The sequence below is a fragment of the Odontomachus brunneus genome, unplaced genomic scaffold, assembly GCF_010583005.1.
Source record: "Odontomachus brunneus isolate Ranch 3 - 2012 unplaced genomic scaffold, Obru_v1 Obru_scaffold_099, whole genome shotgun sequence".
NCBI classification, from domain to species: Eukaryota; Metazoa; Arthropoda; class Insecta; order Hymenoptera; family Formicidae; genus Odontomachus; species Odontomachus brunneus.
The window spans coordinates 1,303,250-1,323,851 of NW_022639549.1; the positions used below are offsets into that span (position 1 = coordinate 1,303,250).

General features: G+C 38.6%; 1 protein-coding gene across 2 annotated transcripts in view; it reads left to right on the forward strand.

The window, feature by feature from the left end:
* Positions 1–20,602, forward strand: part of LOC116848734 (methyltransferase-like protein 9) — a 61,132-nt gene that overhangs the window by 36,552 nt on the left and 3,978 nt on the right. For both annotated transcript variants that reach the window (XM_032825147.1, XM_032825148.1), the window contains exon 3: positions 15,629–15,841. In XM_032825147.1, the coding sequence (XP_032681038.1) occupies positions 15,629–15,841 (213 nt within the window). The remainder of the gene's footprint in view (positions 1–15,628; positions 15,842–20,602) is intronic.

The window sequence follows — 20,602 nt, forward strand, 5'->3', positions numbered from 1 at the left end:
TATATATATATATATATATATATATATATATATATAATTAAATCCTGTCTGTCCTTCCCTTCCTCCTTCACAAATATTAAAACATTATTTTGCTTTACAAAGCTCGGATATTTCATTATCATCTTTATTCGTATAATCATAATTCGTCTATTATTCATTATATTATTTCATTTATTACATTAATCTATTTTCCCTGTTTCCATTTCTATTCTTTAATTTTTCATTTTTTATCATCTTTTTATTGATTTTTTCTTATTGTAAACAAAGAATATTATATTTTTTTCCATATAAATTCTTTTCAATTTTATTATTTTTCTATTATTGTAGGGGAGTAAATGGTCAACGTACTAAGAGAAAGAATATCTGAAAAATAACAAGTATTTATTCGATGGGTATTAATATATATTTATTAATACTAATATTTTTTTCTTACATTAAGAAATTAATTTCTTTTAGATAAAAAAATATATTTCTCTAAAATCGTTACTTTTCATAAAAACAATTGTTTACTTAAACAAAAGAATTCATTTAAGTAAATATATGATTGGAACTCACTGAATAAATATTTTTTTATTTTTGTTATTTTTTCTCTCACAATCAGTGTCTATCATGCTAAGAAACATAGTAAATAATAAACATAGCAAATTTTTTAATAGCACATTTAAATCCCTAAAATATAAATAATATATATGAAATAAAAGAAAATAAAAGAATAGTCAACAACTGCAGGATTCCAATCTATTCCACGGTTACAAAATTCTATAGTAATTTTTATTATAAACTTCTTTCCGTGTAGTATTTATCTAATTATATTTTGTGCATTTTTTTTGTGACATCGATCGTCCGACTACTTTTATTCATACTATTTATAATCAGTATGATTGTTTCACGGACAGGATTTATCCTAAGACATAATAAAACAGATTCTGATTCAAATGTGGCTTCTCTCTCGCGCTTATAGGGCAGCTTTCATCAAACTCTGATTGCTCTATAATCGACGACTTAAATTTGTCATCTTTCTCAGTCAGCTTTACCTGCTCTGCTTTGCTGATGTTGTCAGAAACAGTGGAATTCTAATTATCGTTGATTGAAGAATTGCTGGATATTAATATCAACAATTCCGCCGAGCAATCGTCAATTGATTTAATGAGAGTTCGGCGAAAGTCCATCCTCAGCCTCTTGTGTGACTGATGGAGAAACGAGCGCGCGTACGGAGACATGACGCCGTTGCGCCCGACCCCGGGTGGTGCATACATGCAAGCGCGCACGAATTCGCCGGCCTCGGCTCCGCCGTGTCTCTGCCAGTGCATAATGCACAGGCCGCTGCATCCGAGTTGCCCGGTCGCGTGTACATACGTGCCTCGCGGCGCGCTCGCGCGATTGTACGAGCCGAAACGAGCGCGGCGTCGGCGGGAAGAATATGTCCCTGTCCGCTACGTGAGCCGCTAAATATGTCCGGTTAAATAATAAATCCCCTGATTCACGTGGCCGCGCCACAGAGCGTCGTCCTCAAGTTGTCGTGGACGGAGGGAACTTTTCCGGAAACGATTAAATTTTACCACCTCCTTCCCCTTTAAGGAGTTTGTTCACTTGAACCAAAATGCTTAGAATTAGACAGAAATTGAACGTAACATTTATCGCATTAGAAACTAATTCAAGTTTCAATACTTCAAGTTTCAAGCGACTTGTTCGCAACGTTCGTGAGAAATTTAATACTGAATATCACAAGTTTGCACATATAATCTCATGGTAGAAGCAATATAGATAACTATTATTCCAATGTGACTTCGTAAAAAGTAATACTGTCCAAATAAAAAGTTTAACGTATAAATGTTACATATTAAAACATAGACGTGGCATAGAAGCAAGAGTAGTTTTCACTACACTAGTTTTTGTGCAATGGTTAATCGTAGATCAGAAAACTGCTGTTTTGAATACTATTATACTGAATGAAACGTGGCAAGTATCATGACATTCATTTCAAATTAATATTTATTATTTAGATGGTGAAATAAATATATGAATACGTAATTTTGTTTGATTCATGGTAAATTTATAAGTAGCTTCCTTGATACACCACTGAAAATTGGCGTCTCTTGAGCGTCTTGAAAATATATACCTGATGAATAAACTTAATTACTGTACGATGTACACAGAAATTGTAGTGAATTATTATTAAATAGAGATAAGACTATCACCTCCCTCTTCTCCTCTCTCTCTCTCTCTCTGTACATTATCTCTTTTGTTGTAAATTTATCTTCCACACACATAATCTGTATCTGTATGTTTATATACTCAATAGAATACTAATCCAAATCTTTAAATTTTGTATTATATATATAATTACTATCTATATGTATAATTTACACACCACACTTTAAGAAATTTGTCTTAGGACGCATAATAAATTACACTTTCTCTTTCTCTCTTTTTCTCTCGTACTTTCAGTGCAATTGCGACTTTTCCGAGGGACCTCGAAGAAGAAGGAGTGCGCGCGCGATTTCGTCGAGCGGAGATCAACGTCGGTAGTCTCGCTTCCTCTTTCCCTCCTTTTCTCGGGCTTTTACGACGCGCGGCAGTTCTCGGCGCTCGTACGCGAATCACGATGTTTAAGGCGTCTAAAATTCAGAAATGTCCCCGTCAAGAGAGGGATTTGCCGTAGCCGGTGCCGGTGCCGAGTATAGAAACGAGTTATAAAAGTGTATATTTCCCTGGCGAATAGTACGCGCGCCTCGTCCTCTTCGACTTCCCGTCCGCTTGAAAAATCCGACGGCGTCGCGCGACTTCGGCCGAAATTAACGACCGCCCTCGTTGTCACGTTACAAGAATAAAGCGATGTATTTCTCAGCAGTTGCGTTTCGAGTGAGAAAACCGTAGTCGGGCTCGTGAAGAACGGTGTCGACGATGGACTTTGCAATTATGGAAGATTCTGTAATTTTCATAATTGAGAGAAATACGAGATAGAATAAAAAAACGAACTATATGTTAAAAGCGCAATCTTTTATAATTTATATTTATTTAGCAATTTAAGTGTGTTTGCAAATGGAATATATATAGTTGACTCGGGTATTTTGGTACATCAATTACATCAATATAGTTGCGCGTGATCTGGTTGTGGCTAACCAGAAATCGGTTGAGATGACATTTATTACTCTCTGGAGCAGATATCGTCACTATAAGTCAGAAATTTCTCTGTGGTTGCAATAACCACATAATCAGTTGTTCCGTATTTTACCGTTAAATCCGGTTGGCACAACTAGATTTATGTGTGGGCCAACCATATTCTTTTTCCGTGTGTGATTTACCTCGATCTTATTTTCATTAGAGAATATTAGCAGATAGAGCTACGTGAGAAGAAAAAATATGCGACAGATGAAAAATATGAAAAAACCTGGGGAAATATCCCAGGAAAATTGACAAAATTAACGAGAGAACGAGGCAGAGCGAGGATCGGGGGATTCCTTCGCTCGCGGATGTCTTATGAGGTCACAAGCGGAAGGAGTTGCGCTTGCTCTCGAGCTTCGATATGTGACGTGTGATCCGCAGGGCGCTACACACACGCGCCACACACACACACACACACACACACACACACAAACAGCAGACAGCAGACACACACGTATTCTCGCATGAAAGTGTAGGCTTTCTTCCAACACAAATTCACGCAGTATACGCGCGCGTCCAGTATGCAGCGGAGGGGTGCGCCCAAAGGGTGAAACGAGCGGCCGAGTATATAAGAGCGAGAGTGGGGAAAGAGGAAGAAATAGGAGGCAAAGGCGAGGGAGGAGAAAGAGGAGAACGAAGCAATCGTAGAGAGAGCATTGGAGAAGGAAGAGAGCACGGGAAAGACTCGCATAACGATCCCGTTTAAGAATCTCTCCCCTCCCGTCTCACCTCTCTCACCCTCCCCCGCCCTCCCCCTCCTGTAACCGGGCGAGATAGCGGCCAGCCGTTCCCGGCACCCACTTCGTTCACCGACCTCCCACCCCACGCCGCTAATCCCCCGTCGAAGGACAGCATTTGCAAAACTCCGGCGTGTATAATAATTATTATTGTCCACGGTGCGCCCCTCTCACCCCTCTCTCGGCCGCGAATGCCCCTCGCCCGCCTGTCCCCCCTTGATATCCGCGGTGGCGTGGTCTCCCCTCCAACCATCGTGGACAGGGTGGTCCATGGTCCACGCCTACAGCTCCAGCATCCCCATCTTCGAGTGACGTTCGTTCGCCTCCCCCTCTGCAGCCCCCTACCTGCGCCCCATCCACCCCCTCGCGGCTCTCGCGGACTCGCACCCGCGTTCTATGTATTCCGTCAACGGAGAGGGATCGCCAGAGGCAGAAAGATCGAGACAGAGTGAACGAGCGAGTGAGAGGGAGAGAGAGAGAGAGAGAGAGAGAGAGAGAGAGAGAGAGAGAGAGAGAGAGAGAGATGGGAAAAAGAAGGGAGAGAGAGCGGGATGGAGAGAAAGAGTGAGAGGCGAGAGGGAGAGAAAAAGAGAGAGGGAATACAGCTAACGAGACGCCGCGCCGGTATGGGGAATACTAAATACACGTCGATCCTCTCTACCTCCCTCCTCTCTCACCACCCTGCGCCCCGTTCCCTCGTCACCCCTCACCTCTCGATCCTCCGATCGGTCCGTGTGTCCCGCCGTGTTTCCCTCTCTTTCCCTCGTACCGTGACATCCCCACTCCCAACACTCGCGCCGGACCATGCCGCGCGCGCGAGGAGTCCCCGCGAAATAAATTCGCCCCCCTCTGTCCCCCCTGCTGCCACCCCCTCTTTGCCCTTCGAATCGAGTCGACCGGCCGGCGAAGGCGGCCGACGTTCGCCGAAGACTCCACTTACATTGTCACTACGAGCGCACACGTCGCGCGAAAGCATGTCGTTCTTGTTACGCTCGTTGTGTGCATGTGTGTGCGCGCACGTGTGTGTGTGTGTACGAACGCGTCCCGTCCGCCGTCTACGCGGGTGTGTATACGTGATGCGTGGCGGGGGTGCGTGTACAGCTACGCGCGCGCACGTGTGCGTGTGTGTGTGTGTGTGTACGCGCGTTGGACGCTATGTCGATTGTATAATCGCGGCGAGAGAGAAAGAAAGAGCCACGGGGAAGATGAGTCGCAATGATATCAGAGCGAAGGATCCTCTCCGCTCCTTTCCCGTACGCTTTCTTTCGCGCGCGAGCTCCCCTTTGCTGCGTCCTTTCACCTAGCCGTATTTTTGTCCGCGGATACCACCGCCAACCAACTGCTGCACGCCCGGGTACGTTGCCCTTTCGCCTTTTGCACCGGTTTGGCTATGCTATTTAGCGCCCGAGCATCGAAGATGATTTAACGCGTGTCTGTCTCGGGTATCTCATTTTGCTTCGATTAAATCGTTCCGCACGATAACGACATACACCTTGGCGGTGGTGAGCCTTGCGATGCGAAACGCGATGCAATTTTACGCGACTTCCCGGCCAACTTCTCGCGTGGCATTCGCCGATGACCAGTGATCTATGAAATTTTCCGAGTCCCGTCCTAGCCCTTTTGCTTCTTTCGATTCGAAATACATTTCTCACGCTGACGGACATTGATTGAGTGCGTCTAAGGAAAGTAATATCGCGAGATTTCACCGGCAGCAAGTTTTGTTCGCCGCGAGACAAGCTTATCTTCTCGCCCGACTTTGAATCTTTTCTCCCATGACCGAATCCGGGCACTTGATTAACATTACCTACGTGAACAGGTGCACGGAAATTTGGCAACTTTATTAGTTCATTTATAAAGATTGCATCTCCTATAAATGGTTCATATGGAATTGTCATATTTCTATTATATTCATATTATATAATGATGAAATAGAAATACGAAAAAAATACTAAAAGAATTATTAGAATTTACTCAAAATGTTCTATGTAAAATGCAACATGAAAAGCTGAGTGTAAATTTAGTAAATTTGTTGATAAATAAATGTTTTTGTTAGTAAAGATAATAAAACAGTTGCATTGTCATTTATGGTACACATTTAATGATTAATTTATTTTGGTATTTTATATGTACCTTATATAAATGTAACTTATATTATATAAATGTAAGAGAAGTTGTAAAGTTTTCATCATCGATTGTCTCACGTGGTGATAATCATGAAAATCCATCTAAACAGATAGATGAGTATACTTAAATTTGATAGTGCACTTTATTAGATTTTTGTAAATATTGCACTTTCTGTGAATGGTTTATGTGGAACTCATATTCACCAGATACAATGTCGAAATAAAAATATAAAAGAAATACGAAAAAAGTTAACAGAATTTGCTTAAAATAATATATCATGTAAAATATAATATGAAAAGTTTAGTGTAACTTTTAGTAAACTTCTTGCTGCATAAATATAACAAAACAGTTGCATTATTGTATGACGTAAATTTAATGATTATATAATGATTTAATTTAATTCATTATAGTATATATACTATATAAATATAATTACATTTGCTTTATAAATATAATTTAAAAAGTTATGAAGTTTTCACCATCAATTGTTTCACGTTATGATAATCGTAAAATCTATCTTCGACAAAAATAAAAAAAATATAAGAAAACAATTGAAATAATAGATAAAGATTAAAATAAACATGGATGTTTTGCATCGCTGTTTTGAAACCGTTAGAGACAAGGATGATGCGAGTGTATTAACGGGCCCCATAGAAACAATCTCGTCCGATAATGCAGGAGGAATCCGAACGTATCGCAGGAACGGCGTTGGGTGAATTGACATCATGAAAAAAAGAGGGAAAGGAGAGAAAGGTCAGGACGCGACTCGTTGCTCGTTCGAGACGACGACGACGACGACGACGACGATGACGACGACGACAAACGAAGGTAAAGATGACTGGTCAGATTCCTTAAGTGTTGCCCCAATCAGATCCCATGTCACTCGGTTCATTAATCCATTCAGGGCGAACTCTGAAAAGTCCCGCGCCGTATTACAGAATTACATTCGTTCGCGCTTAATGACGTGAATACGTAATGGTCACTCGAACCGCGCGCACACTCTCGAGCGTGACGAGATCCAATCGAGTTATCATCGTGCACTATATATACCCTCTCCTCGCCGCCGGTAACCCTTTACGGCGCGCCATCCTGAACGCGCTGTGTCCTTAACGCGCGATCCTCGGACATGATTTCCAATGCATTCAGAATACGCACAATAGTCGCGCGCGCGCACTCACACACCGACACGCTCTCGCGATCGCGAGAAAAATATCATTCATAAGCGTTGTGCACCGATGTCTCTCCTTCTTTTTTTCCCCAATTATATCAATAATAACGAACCAGCTGGTACTTTTGACATCCTTTCGTCAATTATTAAACGTGCTCCTCGCGAGCTGATATCGCGCGCATATAAGAAGAAAATCGAACGAAGAAAAAGAAGAAAATGGAGAAGGAGAAGGAGGAGAAGGAGGAGGAGCAGGAGGAGAAAGAAGAAGAGAAGAAGAAGAAGAGGAGGCAACCCCGCGACCGCGCGCGTTGCCGATCTCGGCGGATCGCCCGCTCGGTCTGGGATTTGCAAACAATGGTGCCGTAGCGCGCGGCGCGTTCTTTCGATGGCGGCTCGATACGCATCGCATTTACATATTATTGCTATTATTAGGTAAACGGTCCTCCGCCGAGCGCCTCTTTAACACTACTCGCTCGCTCGCTCGCCTGCTCACCCCTCCGGGCTATTTTACGACCGCGAGGAGCCCGCGTCGCCGCTCCCCGATAAAAGCCAAGCTTTAAGCTCTCTCCGACAGACCGGCCGACGGTCGGCCGGTCACCCGACCGACCGACCGACCGACCGACCGACCGTTCGTCCGCCGCGCGGCGACAAAAATTGAAGCACCGCCCGGGCCGAGAGTGGGTGGCTGGAATTGTAAATAATCGTCCTGTGGGGAGATCGTTATCGGCGTACACGGCGCTATCCTATCCTCGCCGCCGGCGAGCGGACTATCAATGTCCGTGGCATCTCCTCCTAAACCGATTTCACCGTCGACCCGGCACCTAAACGTAGACGCGCGCCGGGATTATTAACCCTCTCCGACGTCCACAGCAGAGTCCTTCGACACGTCGTGTCACGATGACGTTGACGTTATTTTGATACATTCGCGTTTTTTTTCTAATTGTCGCGTCCTTCGCATAGATATTTCCCAAGATTCTCCCAGACACTGCACGGATTCTGATTAGAACGCCCAAAATTGTTTCAAAATTGATTATCCACTATAGTATACCAATTGGGAATCCCATTCTTATCCCAAAAATGGCTTCTCTGTTTAGAATCGAAGCATGGAAATATTGAAACTTGTGCTTTCTTTTAGACGATAACGTCCGTATATTTTTATGGTATTAAATGGGTAATGTTGGATTTTTATATTTATGTATGTCGACTATTGTAATAAAATAAAAAAGAAAAAAAACATCTTTAAACACTAAAAAACATCTAAAAACACTTCGTGCACAATGTTGGACCTGTGCACTGAAAAAAAAATATTTAGTCGATAAAACCAAAATTTGGTTAAAATAAGATTAAATAAATGTTTAGTAATTAAAACCAAAAAATTTAAATGCCGCTATTTTGCTGCTTTCTCAATAAAATATTTACTTAGTCACTAAGCATAACAAAATAGCAATTAAAATTTTTTGGTTGTAATTATTTATTTGGTTAAAATAGGATTAATCAAATATTTGGTGAATCCCATTTTAATCAAATTTTGGTTTCGTTAATCAAATATTTAACTAAAATACCAATGTGAGACCAGAACAAATATTCGATCAATCACCAACTTTCGTAAAGAATCCGGGGGAAGTTCGCAAAATAACGCAAATCTGTCTGCAGATTTGGATTTCATCGCGCTACTATCTTATAGCTGAAGCTTTTCTGTATTTCTGGAGAAGAATATGTACAAGAATATTGATTTTCAATAAAGTTATGGCAATTGTCCGAGTCTGACAGACACAGAATTGTAGTGTTCCAAAAAATGATTGTAAGGAGGATTAAACTTTGAATATTTTACTAAATAATAAAATTATTTGAAAAATTAATATATATTTTGTTGAATTATATTGTAAAATAAAGACCAGAAAACACATTGCGTGAAAAAAAATTCGGTTGGATTGATTAAATTTCTGGTAAAATTTAAATGAACTAGAAAATTTTAGTTGAAGTTAACAAAATACTATTCGAGTTAACAAAATTTCTAATTAACTTGAACAAAATTCTGGTAACTTCAACCGGAATTTTTTAGTTCGTTGATATTTTTCATCAGAAATTTGGTTAATCCAATCAAATGTTTTTTTTTCGTATAAGAATAATTTTGATTCATTATTTAAAATAGCATGCACAAATAAAAATTTATCCCGTAATCCTGATTAAGTTGATCTCAATCAGTTATATAGTTTGTATGAATTGATGGTATTGTGAATCCTAATTCATATAACACAAGATTCTAATTATTAATAATATTTATTATTAATAAATTTCTGATTACCACATTGCGTTACATAACTTATTATAACACGATCATATCATCTTATAATCAAATCAGATAATAGATTAAATCAACTTGATCAAAACTAATAAAAAGTTAATATTATAAATAAATAAATTTCTAGTCTAAAGATAAATTATTAGTTGGGGATGTTTAAGACATCATACTTCCAACAAGAACCCAAAATTATTCTGGAGAATTGGACTGGGCCCGAATTAGATCCCAAGAAATTCTCTACTCGTCAGATACGACTTACGACGTAGGTGTAATGAACAAACGTAATAATTGTTCACGATTTGAAAAAAATCCCGTGACTGACACGGCATTCGCGTCAAGTTTCTGATTCTAACGATCGTGGCGATAAACGTTGACCACCCTGTGCCTGCAGATAAAATTGCCCCGTTATTACGTGGATGCACGCTGCGCATTTCTCGACGCGCCTTTTCAAGAGTTGCGACGGCCGCGTTGCTAGACCGCATGACGCCAGACCCGAATTAAAGCCGCGCTTTTACGGCTCTCCTCACCCCCTTGCCCGGACGAAGCAAAAAGGGACCGTAGCGGCCCGATAAAACAGAACGCGCGGAGGTAGATCTTGAAGGAAGAAAAGAGAGAGAGAGAGACGCAGGAGGAAATTCAGAATCACGTTGAACAGAGGGGAAAAGAGGGGGTTGCATACGAGCGGCTAACCGTACACAATGGGGTCCCGGGGGCAGGAGGAAGAGAGGGAGGAAGTGGAGGGTGGAATGAGGAGGAGCGCTGAGGGCAAAAGCGGCGAATTAATTATCGCTCGCGCCGCCGACGAAGCCGCTACGATCTGCGGGCCTGATTTGTGGATCGTGCGTATATATCACCGCGGCCACACGCGCGCGTATGCGTGTGTAGGTCCCTCTTCCTTTCTCTCTCTTTACTTTCCTCTGCTTCGCTCTCTTCCTCTCAGGGAGCCACGACGAAGGCTGCGACGACGATGTGACCGTATATCGAGATAGTAGTAGTAGCAATGCTGATGGTAGTGGTGGCTGACAATGGAAACAAGCCCAGAAAAGGAGAGGTTACGTGCGCGCGCGCGCGCGCACGAGGGAGGAAGATGGAAGGACCTAGGGGAAGAAGGAGTGAAAGGGCGAGGGGGTGAGGTCAGATAGGTGAGAGAAAGAGAGGGATAATCGAGGAGGAGTGAAAACGATAATAGGGGTAGGAGTGAGAGGACGATGCGCGAGAGAGACATACGAAGGTGAGTCTCGAGCAGCTGGAGCAATAAAGACGGAGAAAACGCGGCTTGAGGCTTGCAGGGCGGGAAGGGAAAGGGGTGACTTAAGGATCCGTAGAAAGAAGAAGGAACAAGGTAGAGAAGCTGGACGATACTACGAACAATGCGCCAACCGGGTCCGCGGCTTCTCCCCGTCCCATCCTCCGTCCTCTCGATCTCTGTTCCTCGCCACGCTCTGGCTCCTCTCCTGTCTCCTTCTTATTTTCGTTTATTATTCAATGGAGACCGGGAGGTGCTCGTTAATTGATGGCACCAGCCATGGCCGGGCGGCGGCGCGGAAGAAGGAAAGAAAGAAGGAAAAGGGTGAACGAGCGGAGAAAGGAGCGACGAAGGGAGCGAGGGGAAGAGGAATTGGAACGGGCGACGAGCGTGGCGGGTAGAGAAGAGGAGGGCAGCCGCTGCTGGACCACCATCGCCTTATTTATAACGCCGGAGGTAGCCGAATTCACGATCAAAATCCCGCGTTCCGCGGCATTGATGGATCGCCGGGCGCGCAACGCGCGCCGACGACTCTGGTATTTTCAAATGAACCCGCCCCTTTTTCCTCCTCGCGATGCCTCCGCGCGGTGCAGAGAGCTTGAGGAATGGGGGCGGAAGCCAGCCGTCCTCCCCCTCGACCCCTCGCGCCCTTCCCCAGATGACATCGACGAATTCTGCGGGGCAACCTGCCGCCGCGAGGGGATATGCCTTGGGGATTCGATTTCTATATGCAGGCGCTTCTTCGGTCGTTCATTCGATCGATCGATAGCCGAGAAACGCGAGATCGGGAGGATTGCATCGGTGAGCATATATATGTGTGCATGTGTGTGTGTGTGTGCATAAAGAGCGGGTGGACGTAAGTCCAGAAAGTTATTTTTTCAGAGGAATGCCTGCGAGAGGACTCAGAATCTCTCATAAATGCATTTCTTTTAGGTTGGTTAATATTCATAGTCGGATCTTATATTTAAGATTGTCTTAAGTTCATCTTCAGATACTCCGTAGCCAATAAAAGGATCAGTACAGTATCTAATGATGAACTTAAGACAATCTTAAATATATAAGATCCGATTATAAATATTGGCCCTAGAACGGCATTTATATATAATCGAGTTTTATATTGATATAAAATTGTCTTTTAAGTTTATCTTCAGATGCTCCGTAGCCAATGAGACACGATTTGTGTAACATCTGAAGATGAACTTAAGACAATCTTAAACATAAGATCCAATTATGAATGCGCCCTTAAAAATGGGTAAGATACGTTCAGTATAGAAATTTTTTTGGAATCCAGCCTAATTTCCCAAAATAATTGTGGGTTCTAGATAGAAGTGTAAATACTTTAAACATATATAAACAATATTTCAAACTGCGATTCTAAGCGGGGAACTCAAGGCTTTTCTAATGTTTTTTCTAGTTTTCATTTTACGTTAGAATTGAATAAAACATGTCATTTTTCCAAATAATTACAGTATTCAAGAAAATGTTGAAAGTGTGTTTTACAAATATTTTACTTTCTATATTTTATTGTATCGAATACAACGTTGGTATAAAATTTCTTGTTTGATATCATAAAAGTATATCTACATTATTGACCAAAAAAAGCACGATATATTCATATAATATATATTATATATATTATATATATGATAATATTTTCGTTTCAATTTTAGCCAGAGAACCTATATTTGGAACAAGAATGGGATTCTTAATTGGGATAATCAAATTTGAGACAAATTTGAGCATTTTGATCAGAATCTATGTTGCATCTGTGACAAGTTTGAGATTATATACATTTTTATGCGCGGAAAATTCAGAATTCGATCAAAAACCACGTTTATATATCTTGATTAATCCTTCCTCTACAATGGCCCCACTATTAAAGTTAAACAATTAATATTTTCACATATATACATACAGGATGATATAATAATTACCACTTCTTGCATTGAAAAAATTGTTTATATTTGAAACTAGAAAAGATATTTGATACGATTTTGTTGGCGTAATTATGTTTTTTACTTATGTCAAATCGAATGTATTAGTGAGAAAGCGAACACAAGCGGCAATTAAATTTTTTAGTTGCAATTACCAAACATTTGGTTGATCTCGTTTTAACCAAATTTTGGTCTCGACAACAAGATCCTTTTTTCATTATGAATATTCATGAAATAGAAGAATAGAATAATTTTATCCACATACACCCACGACAGAAATGACTGTTGTCTGTTGACGATAATGTTTTTTTTTTTTTTTTCTAACTAGAGTAGTTTCTGAGATCTGATGGTCGTTCTTTTTTTAATAGAATGTTGTTTTTGTATTTATTTCTTAATAGCAGCTATATTAAAAGAAGTACAACATGACAACATGTCAACCATGACAAAAGATTATTGATGATTATAATTTAGGATTATTGAAACTTAGTTATGGCATAAAAATACTTTTTTAACGACTTTTTTAAGATAAAAGTTTACATTTGTAGAAGGTGTTCGATCATTGATATCAATGCAATATTGTGTTATCGCCATAAGACGACCGCTTCTATATCATGTTATTTCTATCCGATAAATTTTTCTTTTAATAGTTACATAATGCCTCATCCTATGTAATTCCAAATGCTCACTCACAAGTTCTTGAACATTTCGTGACGTTTGTCAATAGTAAAGTCACATTTATTTTATATTTAAAAGTTACGACATGACACAAAACTCTTGCGAAAAAATAATGTACAGGTACTCAGTTTTTATTCAAGAACAGTTTTTATTTGGAAAGATACAAATTGCACAAAGCGAAAGCGGAATTTTTCGCGCTAACGTTAAGAGGAAATCATCGGACAATTGTGTTTGAGAGCTTCAGTAGGAGTCAGTCTAATTCTGCAGTTTGCAGAATTTCTTTTACCGATCAAGGCGTCGTGTCAAGCCCGATAATTTGGAACCCGTTCTTGCTCGACCAGGGTACACGGACGCGACTTTTGTCGGCGAGTTATACGAGAGAATGTAAACGGGGACACGCGGATATGCGGCGATTATGCGCCTCATAACGAACCTAATTAAGCCGGGGCGGGCTCGTAAAGTTTCATGGCGAAATGAAGATGCATTATAGACCGGTAATATGCAGTAAAAGCAGCTAATGATAACGACAGTAGCACGGTCATCATTCGAGCACGAGCCTATATCGCATTACATTGTTATGCGATTTGTGCCTTAGCACAATCTCATAAGTTTCAGCTTAAAGTATCTCGAACAGGCACTGCGAGGGTCTGCATAATCCTCTCCTGCTTCGTTAATTTTTGTTATCCCGTCACGTCTGTCCCCATCCGTCAATCTTAACTGGTCTTTATCGATCTTTATTTTATCACGAAAATCTTTCAACTCTCGATGAACAATCGATGATGAAGTAGTCAATAATCCGCGGAAGGAATTACACTGAGAGAAAAAATATATAAGAAATAGAAATATTTTTTATAAGTACTAATATTTATATTTGATACTTATGTCAATATATCATATTTATTTGATATTAATATCAATATTTTTCTATTGAGCAAAGATATTTTTAGATAAGGAAATAGACACAAAAATATGTGAGTTAGTTGTGAGCAGCATGGTTGCATCATCATGGATGCAGTTTATCTATCAAAGTAACTGAGTTATATCAAACATATACATTATTATAACATAAAAATAGTAAAAATGTGTATGCCTGATATGACTTTGTTACTTTGGTACATCAACTAAACGTCAGTATAGTAGCGCATGTTTTGCACTGAAAAAATGATTTTGTTATCGAAACGAAAATTTGGCACACCGAGTCAAAATTTGATTAAAATGCGATCAATCAAATATTTAATAATTGCCAGAAAATTTAATCATCGTTTGTGTCTTTTTTCATTAGTCCTTTGATAAAAGTGAAAAACATGATAATGTTAACCAGATCATGATAGGTACCAAATATTTTAGTTCCAAATACAAAAATAATTTGTTCAGTATGGTTGTGATAACCAGAAATCAGGGTGACATTTACTATGAATACATTCTGGTTGGATCAACCAGATATCATCATTGTAACTCAGTTGCTCTTTGTGTGCTGTGATTAACAGCAACCACATAATTATTAGTTGTTCCACATTTTACTTTATTTGAATCTTTAGCAGATTCATCTTAATCAGATTTATATATGGCCTAGCTATACTACTGTCTTTCTCGTGTACATATCTTTAAAACCTTACACGGAGAAAACTACTATAGTTGCTATATTCACATATTCTACGGCTAAAAATTAAATTTGTGATTTCAAGTGAAATAGATATAACATTAAAAGTTGCTGTTATTACATGTCTATCTATACAATTCTCACAGCCATAGTTCTTATGATATGTAATGTTCAGTTAGTACATTCTCATATACATAGTTACCTCAATCAAAAGAATATTATTGTCTCTCTATTGTGGCCTGCAGAACAAATACTATGGTTGAGAGATCCATAGAGTTTGATTGCACCATACAGTACTGAGAATACTGCATAAACACATATGAATAGGCAGTAAAGAAAGTTAATGTACCACTTCCAAAATACTATGGATACTACAACCATATTTAGACAAGTGATATCCTCAGTGTTTTCTTCGTGTAACTTTTCGTGGAAGCAACTGTTTATATTATTTACATGAAAAAATTTAGTTTTAAGTTAATATGTTATTAGTACCCACTAAGAAATAAAAAAGTATTTGTTATCTTTGACATATTTTTTCTCTCACAGTTTAAATATAATACATATTGATATATATATCGTAGGATATTAGACATTCCGAAAGATATTTCCGGTACGAGAGAGATGAACGTTCTGTAGCACGTAACGTCTCATTGAACATTATTTTTGCATTTTCGCAGACTGCTGGGCCGCGGCTCCATGCACGTGTTCTCCAGCGAGCAATTCCAAAGGCTAATGAACGCGAGCGGCTTCATGGGCCCTTGGCATTCCTTGGTGGACCTCGGGGCAGGCGACGGTGCAACCACCGCCCACGTGGCGTATCTCTTCGAGAAGGTGTACGCCACGGATATCTCACTCCCCATGAGATGGGCTCTGGCGAGAAGGAAGTTTACGTATGTAAATTTGGTCTTTAATCCTAAGAAAAGATTTCCTTTCTACGATAGCACAACGATAGCAATGTAATAGATCACCCCGATATACAGAAAGAAATTATATTGTGTCAACAGCACTAACTTAACCCTTTGCACTCGAGGGGCGACTCTCAGCGACTTGGTTTAATGCAGCAACTCGAATAGCGAGTAAGAGGCGACAATAACTGTTTATGTTTAATTATGTTTATGAATAATATTGAAATACAATAGTTCTATCTGTTAATTTATGTATGATTTACTGCTGTAAAAGTCTCAATTAGCTATAAAAAATTTCATTACTTTCTTATCGAAACAGTTTCGAGTTGCTAGTTCCTTATAAAAACTATCGTAAAAACTATCGAGTGCAAAGGATTAATTGTAATTAATATTCTTGATTCAATAGCATTTTATTGAAACTAATATGTCATACTATTGTTTTCATAACTATAAAACTTAATAATCAATACTATTGCTTTAATAACTCGAGTATTAATTTCGATAATATTGTTATTATTGAATCAAAAAGATTCATTCTAATTAGACTACTGCTGTTGATACAAAATCTTTTTTTTTTTTTAAGAAGTTCATCTCAAGAATCAATTTTGCGCGGAAGTCGATTTTGAAAGAAAGTCAGTATATCAAATTTTGCGAACAGTTTTCGTTTTTTTCTAAGTAAAATTTTGACAAACAGAAACGTGGATGTAATGCGACGCGACACCGACATTTTTACAATCAAACAACAAGGATTACTTACGAAGGAGCGGCCATTATTGCAATCATTGTGCATGCGTATGCAAAAGGCTATTCGATCTGAACATCCGGAGAATCCCCACCAACTGGGCGGGAATTTTTCAACTACAAAGCTCCCTTGCGAGCGCGGAGTCACATATGCGAGAACGCGAAACAGATTACATTCTTCGAATCGAATACGAGCGGCCAAAGGTGGGCGGTGGAATCCTCCGCTCCTTGAGCGCTCCTATATTTGCATTTTCTCGTAACGGCGCGACACGCACACTACGACCGGTGGATTCGCGCGACGCGTATTTTATCCTTGTCAGTTTTAAAGCGCCGTGTCCTTCGCGACTTTCCCGAACACCCGTTCGTTTGTAATTCAAAAACCGAGCAATCGCAAATCGCAGCAGGTCAGTTCCATCAGTCGACTAGAGATTTGTTTCATGATCTTGATCAAGTTGATCTTAATCAATTATCTAGATTATATAAGGTGATTAGGTCCTTATAAGTCATATAATGTGGCGATTAGGACATCCTTATTAATAATGATTATTAATAATTCGAATCTTATTAATAATTAGGATATGATAGCCATCATTTTATACCAGATATTTTAAATCAGATAATTTAATTAGAATCAGGATAAATTTCTAGTCGGGCATGTGATCCTAAGTGGAACTTCTAAAGTTCTCTCAATATTTTTTCTCAATTTCATTTTACATTAGAACATATGTTTACTTTCTAAATAATTAATTTCATTATTTAGTGAAATGCTTAATATGATGCTGATTGATTATCTCGTTGCCATTTAGTATTAAAGAAGACGAAGAAGAGAGAGAAAGAGCAAGAAGAAGGAAAGAGAAATTTCAAGAAAGAGAAGGAAGTGGATTTGCTCTTACCATCATAATTAGAGTTATGCTATTTTCAATTCTATACGTACAAAATTAATGTTCTTACTAAAAATAGTTACAGACAAAAAGTAACTTGTAATTTTAATGTGTAACAGTACTATGTAAAGATAAAGTCATTGTCTATTGAACAAATTACTCTTACCATTACTTACCATCTTAAAAAATTATTCATTATCGTTATTGTTATTCAAGAAGTATTGAGTGATTATAAAAAGTATTGAGTTCGTACTGGTTTCTCCCCAAGATTTGGAGATTTTTTCTTAATAATTTGATGCAGAGTTTTGTCTCGTATATATGTATTTTACATGTATTCACAATATATATCATAATGATTTCAATTATATTTATATTACTTAAGAAATATATTTCTAGTACTGTTACAGTTAAATTTATAAAGATTAATATCCTTTATGAAAATTAGTATTTAATAGTTATATAGATCAAAGGTTACTTCTAAACTTAACAACATTACATAATATTTACTTCCCAATTCTGACATATCAGATAATATGTTTAATTTTGACTTATTATAACAATATATAGATGTGAATTCTTTTTTACATGAAAAAAGATTTTGTAGAATATTTTTTTACTGCTTTTACAAAGAATAGGCGTCCACTTTTGAGGAACTACTTCGAGCAAGTACACGATAAAAGTTAGTGTTTTCAAAAACTAAACATATTGTGCGCGCATACATATATAAAAACCTTGTGTGTGTGTGTGTATAAAAAGAAATATAAATAAATTTATAAGATTAAGAAGTACACACTATATAATAAGATAAATGCTGATAAAAAGTGTCTTACTGTTTCAAGACACTAAATGGATTAAATTCTTGCATATGTAATGATATCGTAAAACTACCGTAAAAAATCAAGCAATTCTTATGCGTTGAATTTTATTTGTGTTTAAATAATCTTTCTTTTGTTTATTTTTGTTTAATTTTGTTTATTTTTATTTAAGACATCTTAGAAAATATTACATTATTTTATGAAATTACTAGCTAAATTACGCGCACCTGTGTTTATCTAATGCTAATGAAAATCCTAATAGAAAATTTTCTATGCGGATGCCAATATTATCGAATGAAAAAAAGAGTTCCCGTAGTATTTTGTTTAAATTCTCGATAGAAAATCTAGAATTGAGCTAAAAATAGGATCGGTATATCGTAGTAAGACTAACAATTTTGGAAAAAATTCGAGCATTCTAATCGGAATCTATACCGTGTCTGTGGAAGTCTTGGGAAATATCTTTGCGGCGGAAGACACGGCGCACGCGATCGCACGGACCGAGAAAGTAAGTGAAGAACGCGTCGAATTTATGTAAATTAACGCAATGCAACGCGAAAATGAGGCCCAATGAGAGATCAATACGACCGTTCGCGGTTACCCGATACGGATCCTCGATAATGTAAGCCCGTACAATTATGCCGCGCGCCCTGCGCTACGGACGAATCGACGAGGGGGCCCCATCAGCCGCGCTGCGTATCGTTATTATGGTTATCTTAAAAACGTGGGGTTCATTATAAAGTGAGATAAGATAATTGATCGGAAGGGGGCCGGTTCGCGCGCTCCAGTCGACGACGTGTGCGCATATATACGTCGTAAGCGGCACTCGTCGACGCTCGTGTCGATACGTAATATCCTACACGGTGCGCCCACTAACAAGTTTATTGCGCCGAATTGATTGGAGTAGAAGTTTACGGTGCTTTTACACCCGGAGCGGACACCAAGCCACCAGCCCTCGGCACTATCGCACGCGCGTGTGTGTGTTGCCAGAGAGAGAGAGAGAGAGAGAGGGGAGGTGGGGGAGAAAAAGAGACGCTCTTGGCGCGAATCGCCGCTCGAATTTTAAATGAGCGCGAACGAGTGACCGAGTGCGCGCGGTCCGCAGGGTGCGGTGCACTCGTAACGAAACGTTTTATAGAGCTCTCAAACGATCTTCGCCGAGTAAGCGACACCCTCCGGCTGCTTTCCACGTACTCTGAAATAAAAGACTGGTAATTATTACTAAATGTATTTAGTTATGGAATTTAAGTAAAAATTCGGTAACTAATACCAAATATGATAATAATAACCAAATATAGGGGATTGAGGCTAAATGTTCTTTACTGTGGAATCACAGCTCAGGCAATTAATTGTTGTTACTAACTGTATAAATGTGATAAAGGCAATCTTTTTTATGTATTAATGCTCGCTACGACTCTGTTAACCGTATATTTTGTTTTGTAATCAAAATTCGAACATGTAGCAACAGAGCTATTTACTCTGGTACCGGGTTTAGTTGCCCAGTAACGCAAGGTAAAGAAGATCATGTATGAAATATGTGTAGTAGTTCTAAAGTCTCCGCAAGAGGTCTCCACAACCTTCTTGCCGGCCCTTAAATATGAGCAATTTTACCTCGTCCATCAATACGTTTTATTTCAATCATTTTATGAATGAAAATTGCATTTATTACCAGAAATAGTATATCATATGCTTCCAAGAAATTTCATTCTAGCTATCAACACATCGCTTAATTTTATTTAGTCTCGATGGAGAATATTAATAAAAATTTTTGAAAGATTCGAAAATTTACTTTGCTATTACCAAATCTTTTTTTTCTATTTCTTAACTGTAACATTACTCTGATTTTAATAAAACTCAGAAAATAGTCTTTATATTCTAAAAGGACTATTTCGCGATTTTATATCTTATTTCTCTCAAAATAAATACTAAAAAAAGCGTATAAGCAACATATTCTTAGGGCCATTTAGCCCCAGTCTCCCTTACATAGTAGATTTTATAAATCATAGTAGATTTAGTAGATCATAGTAGATTTTAGTACAAATGACTTTTAATCACCATCACAAATGGTTAAAGATTTTAGTAAATAGTACCAAATATTTAACATCTACTATCAAGTATTTCATGACTATCAGATATTTAGTAAGTATTATGAAATCATTCAATTCTGTTTGACGAAATATTTGGTAACTATTAATATTTATCTTGTTAAGGCAACGAAATATTTGGTGACTGTACTTATATTAATATATAATTATATATATATATATATATATATATATATATATATATATATATATATATATATATATATA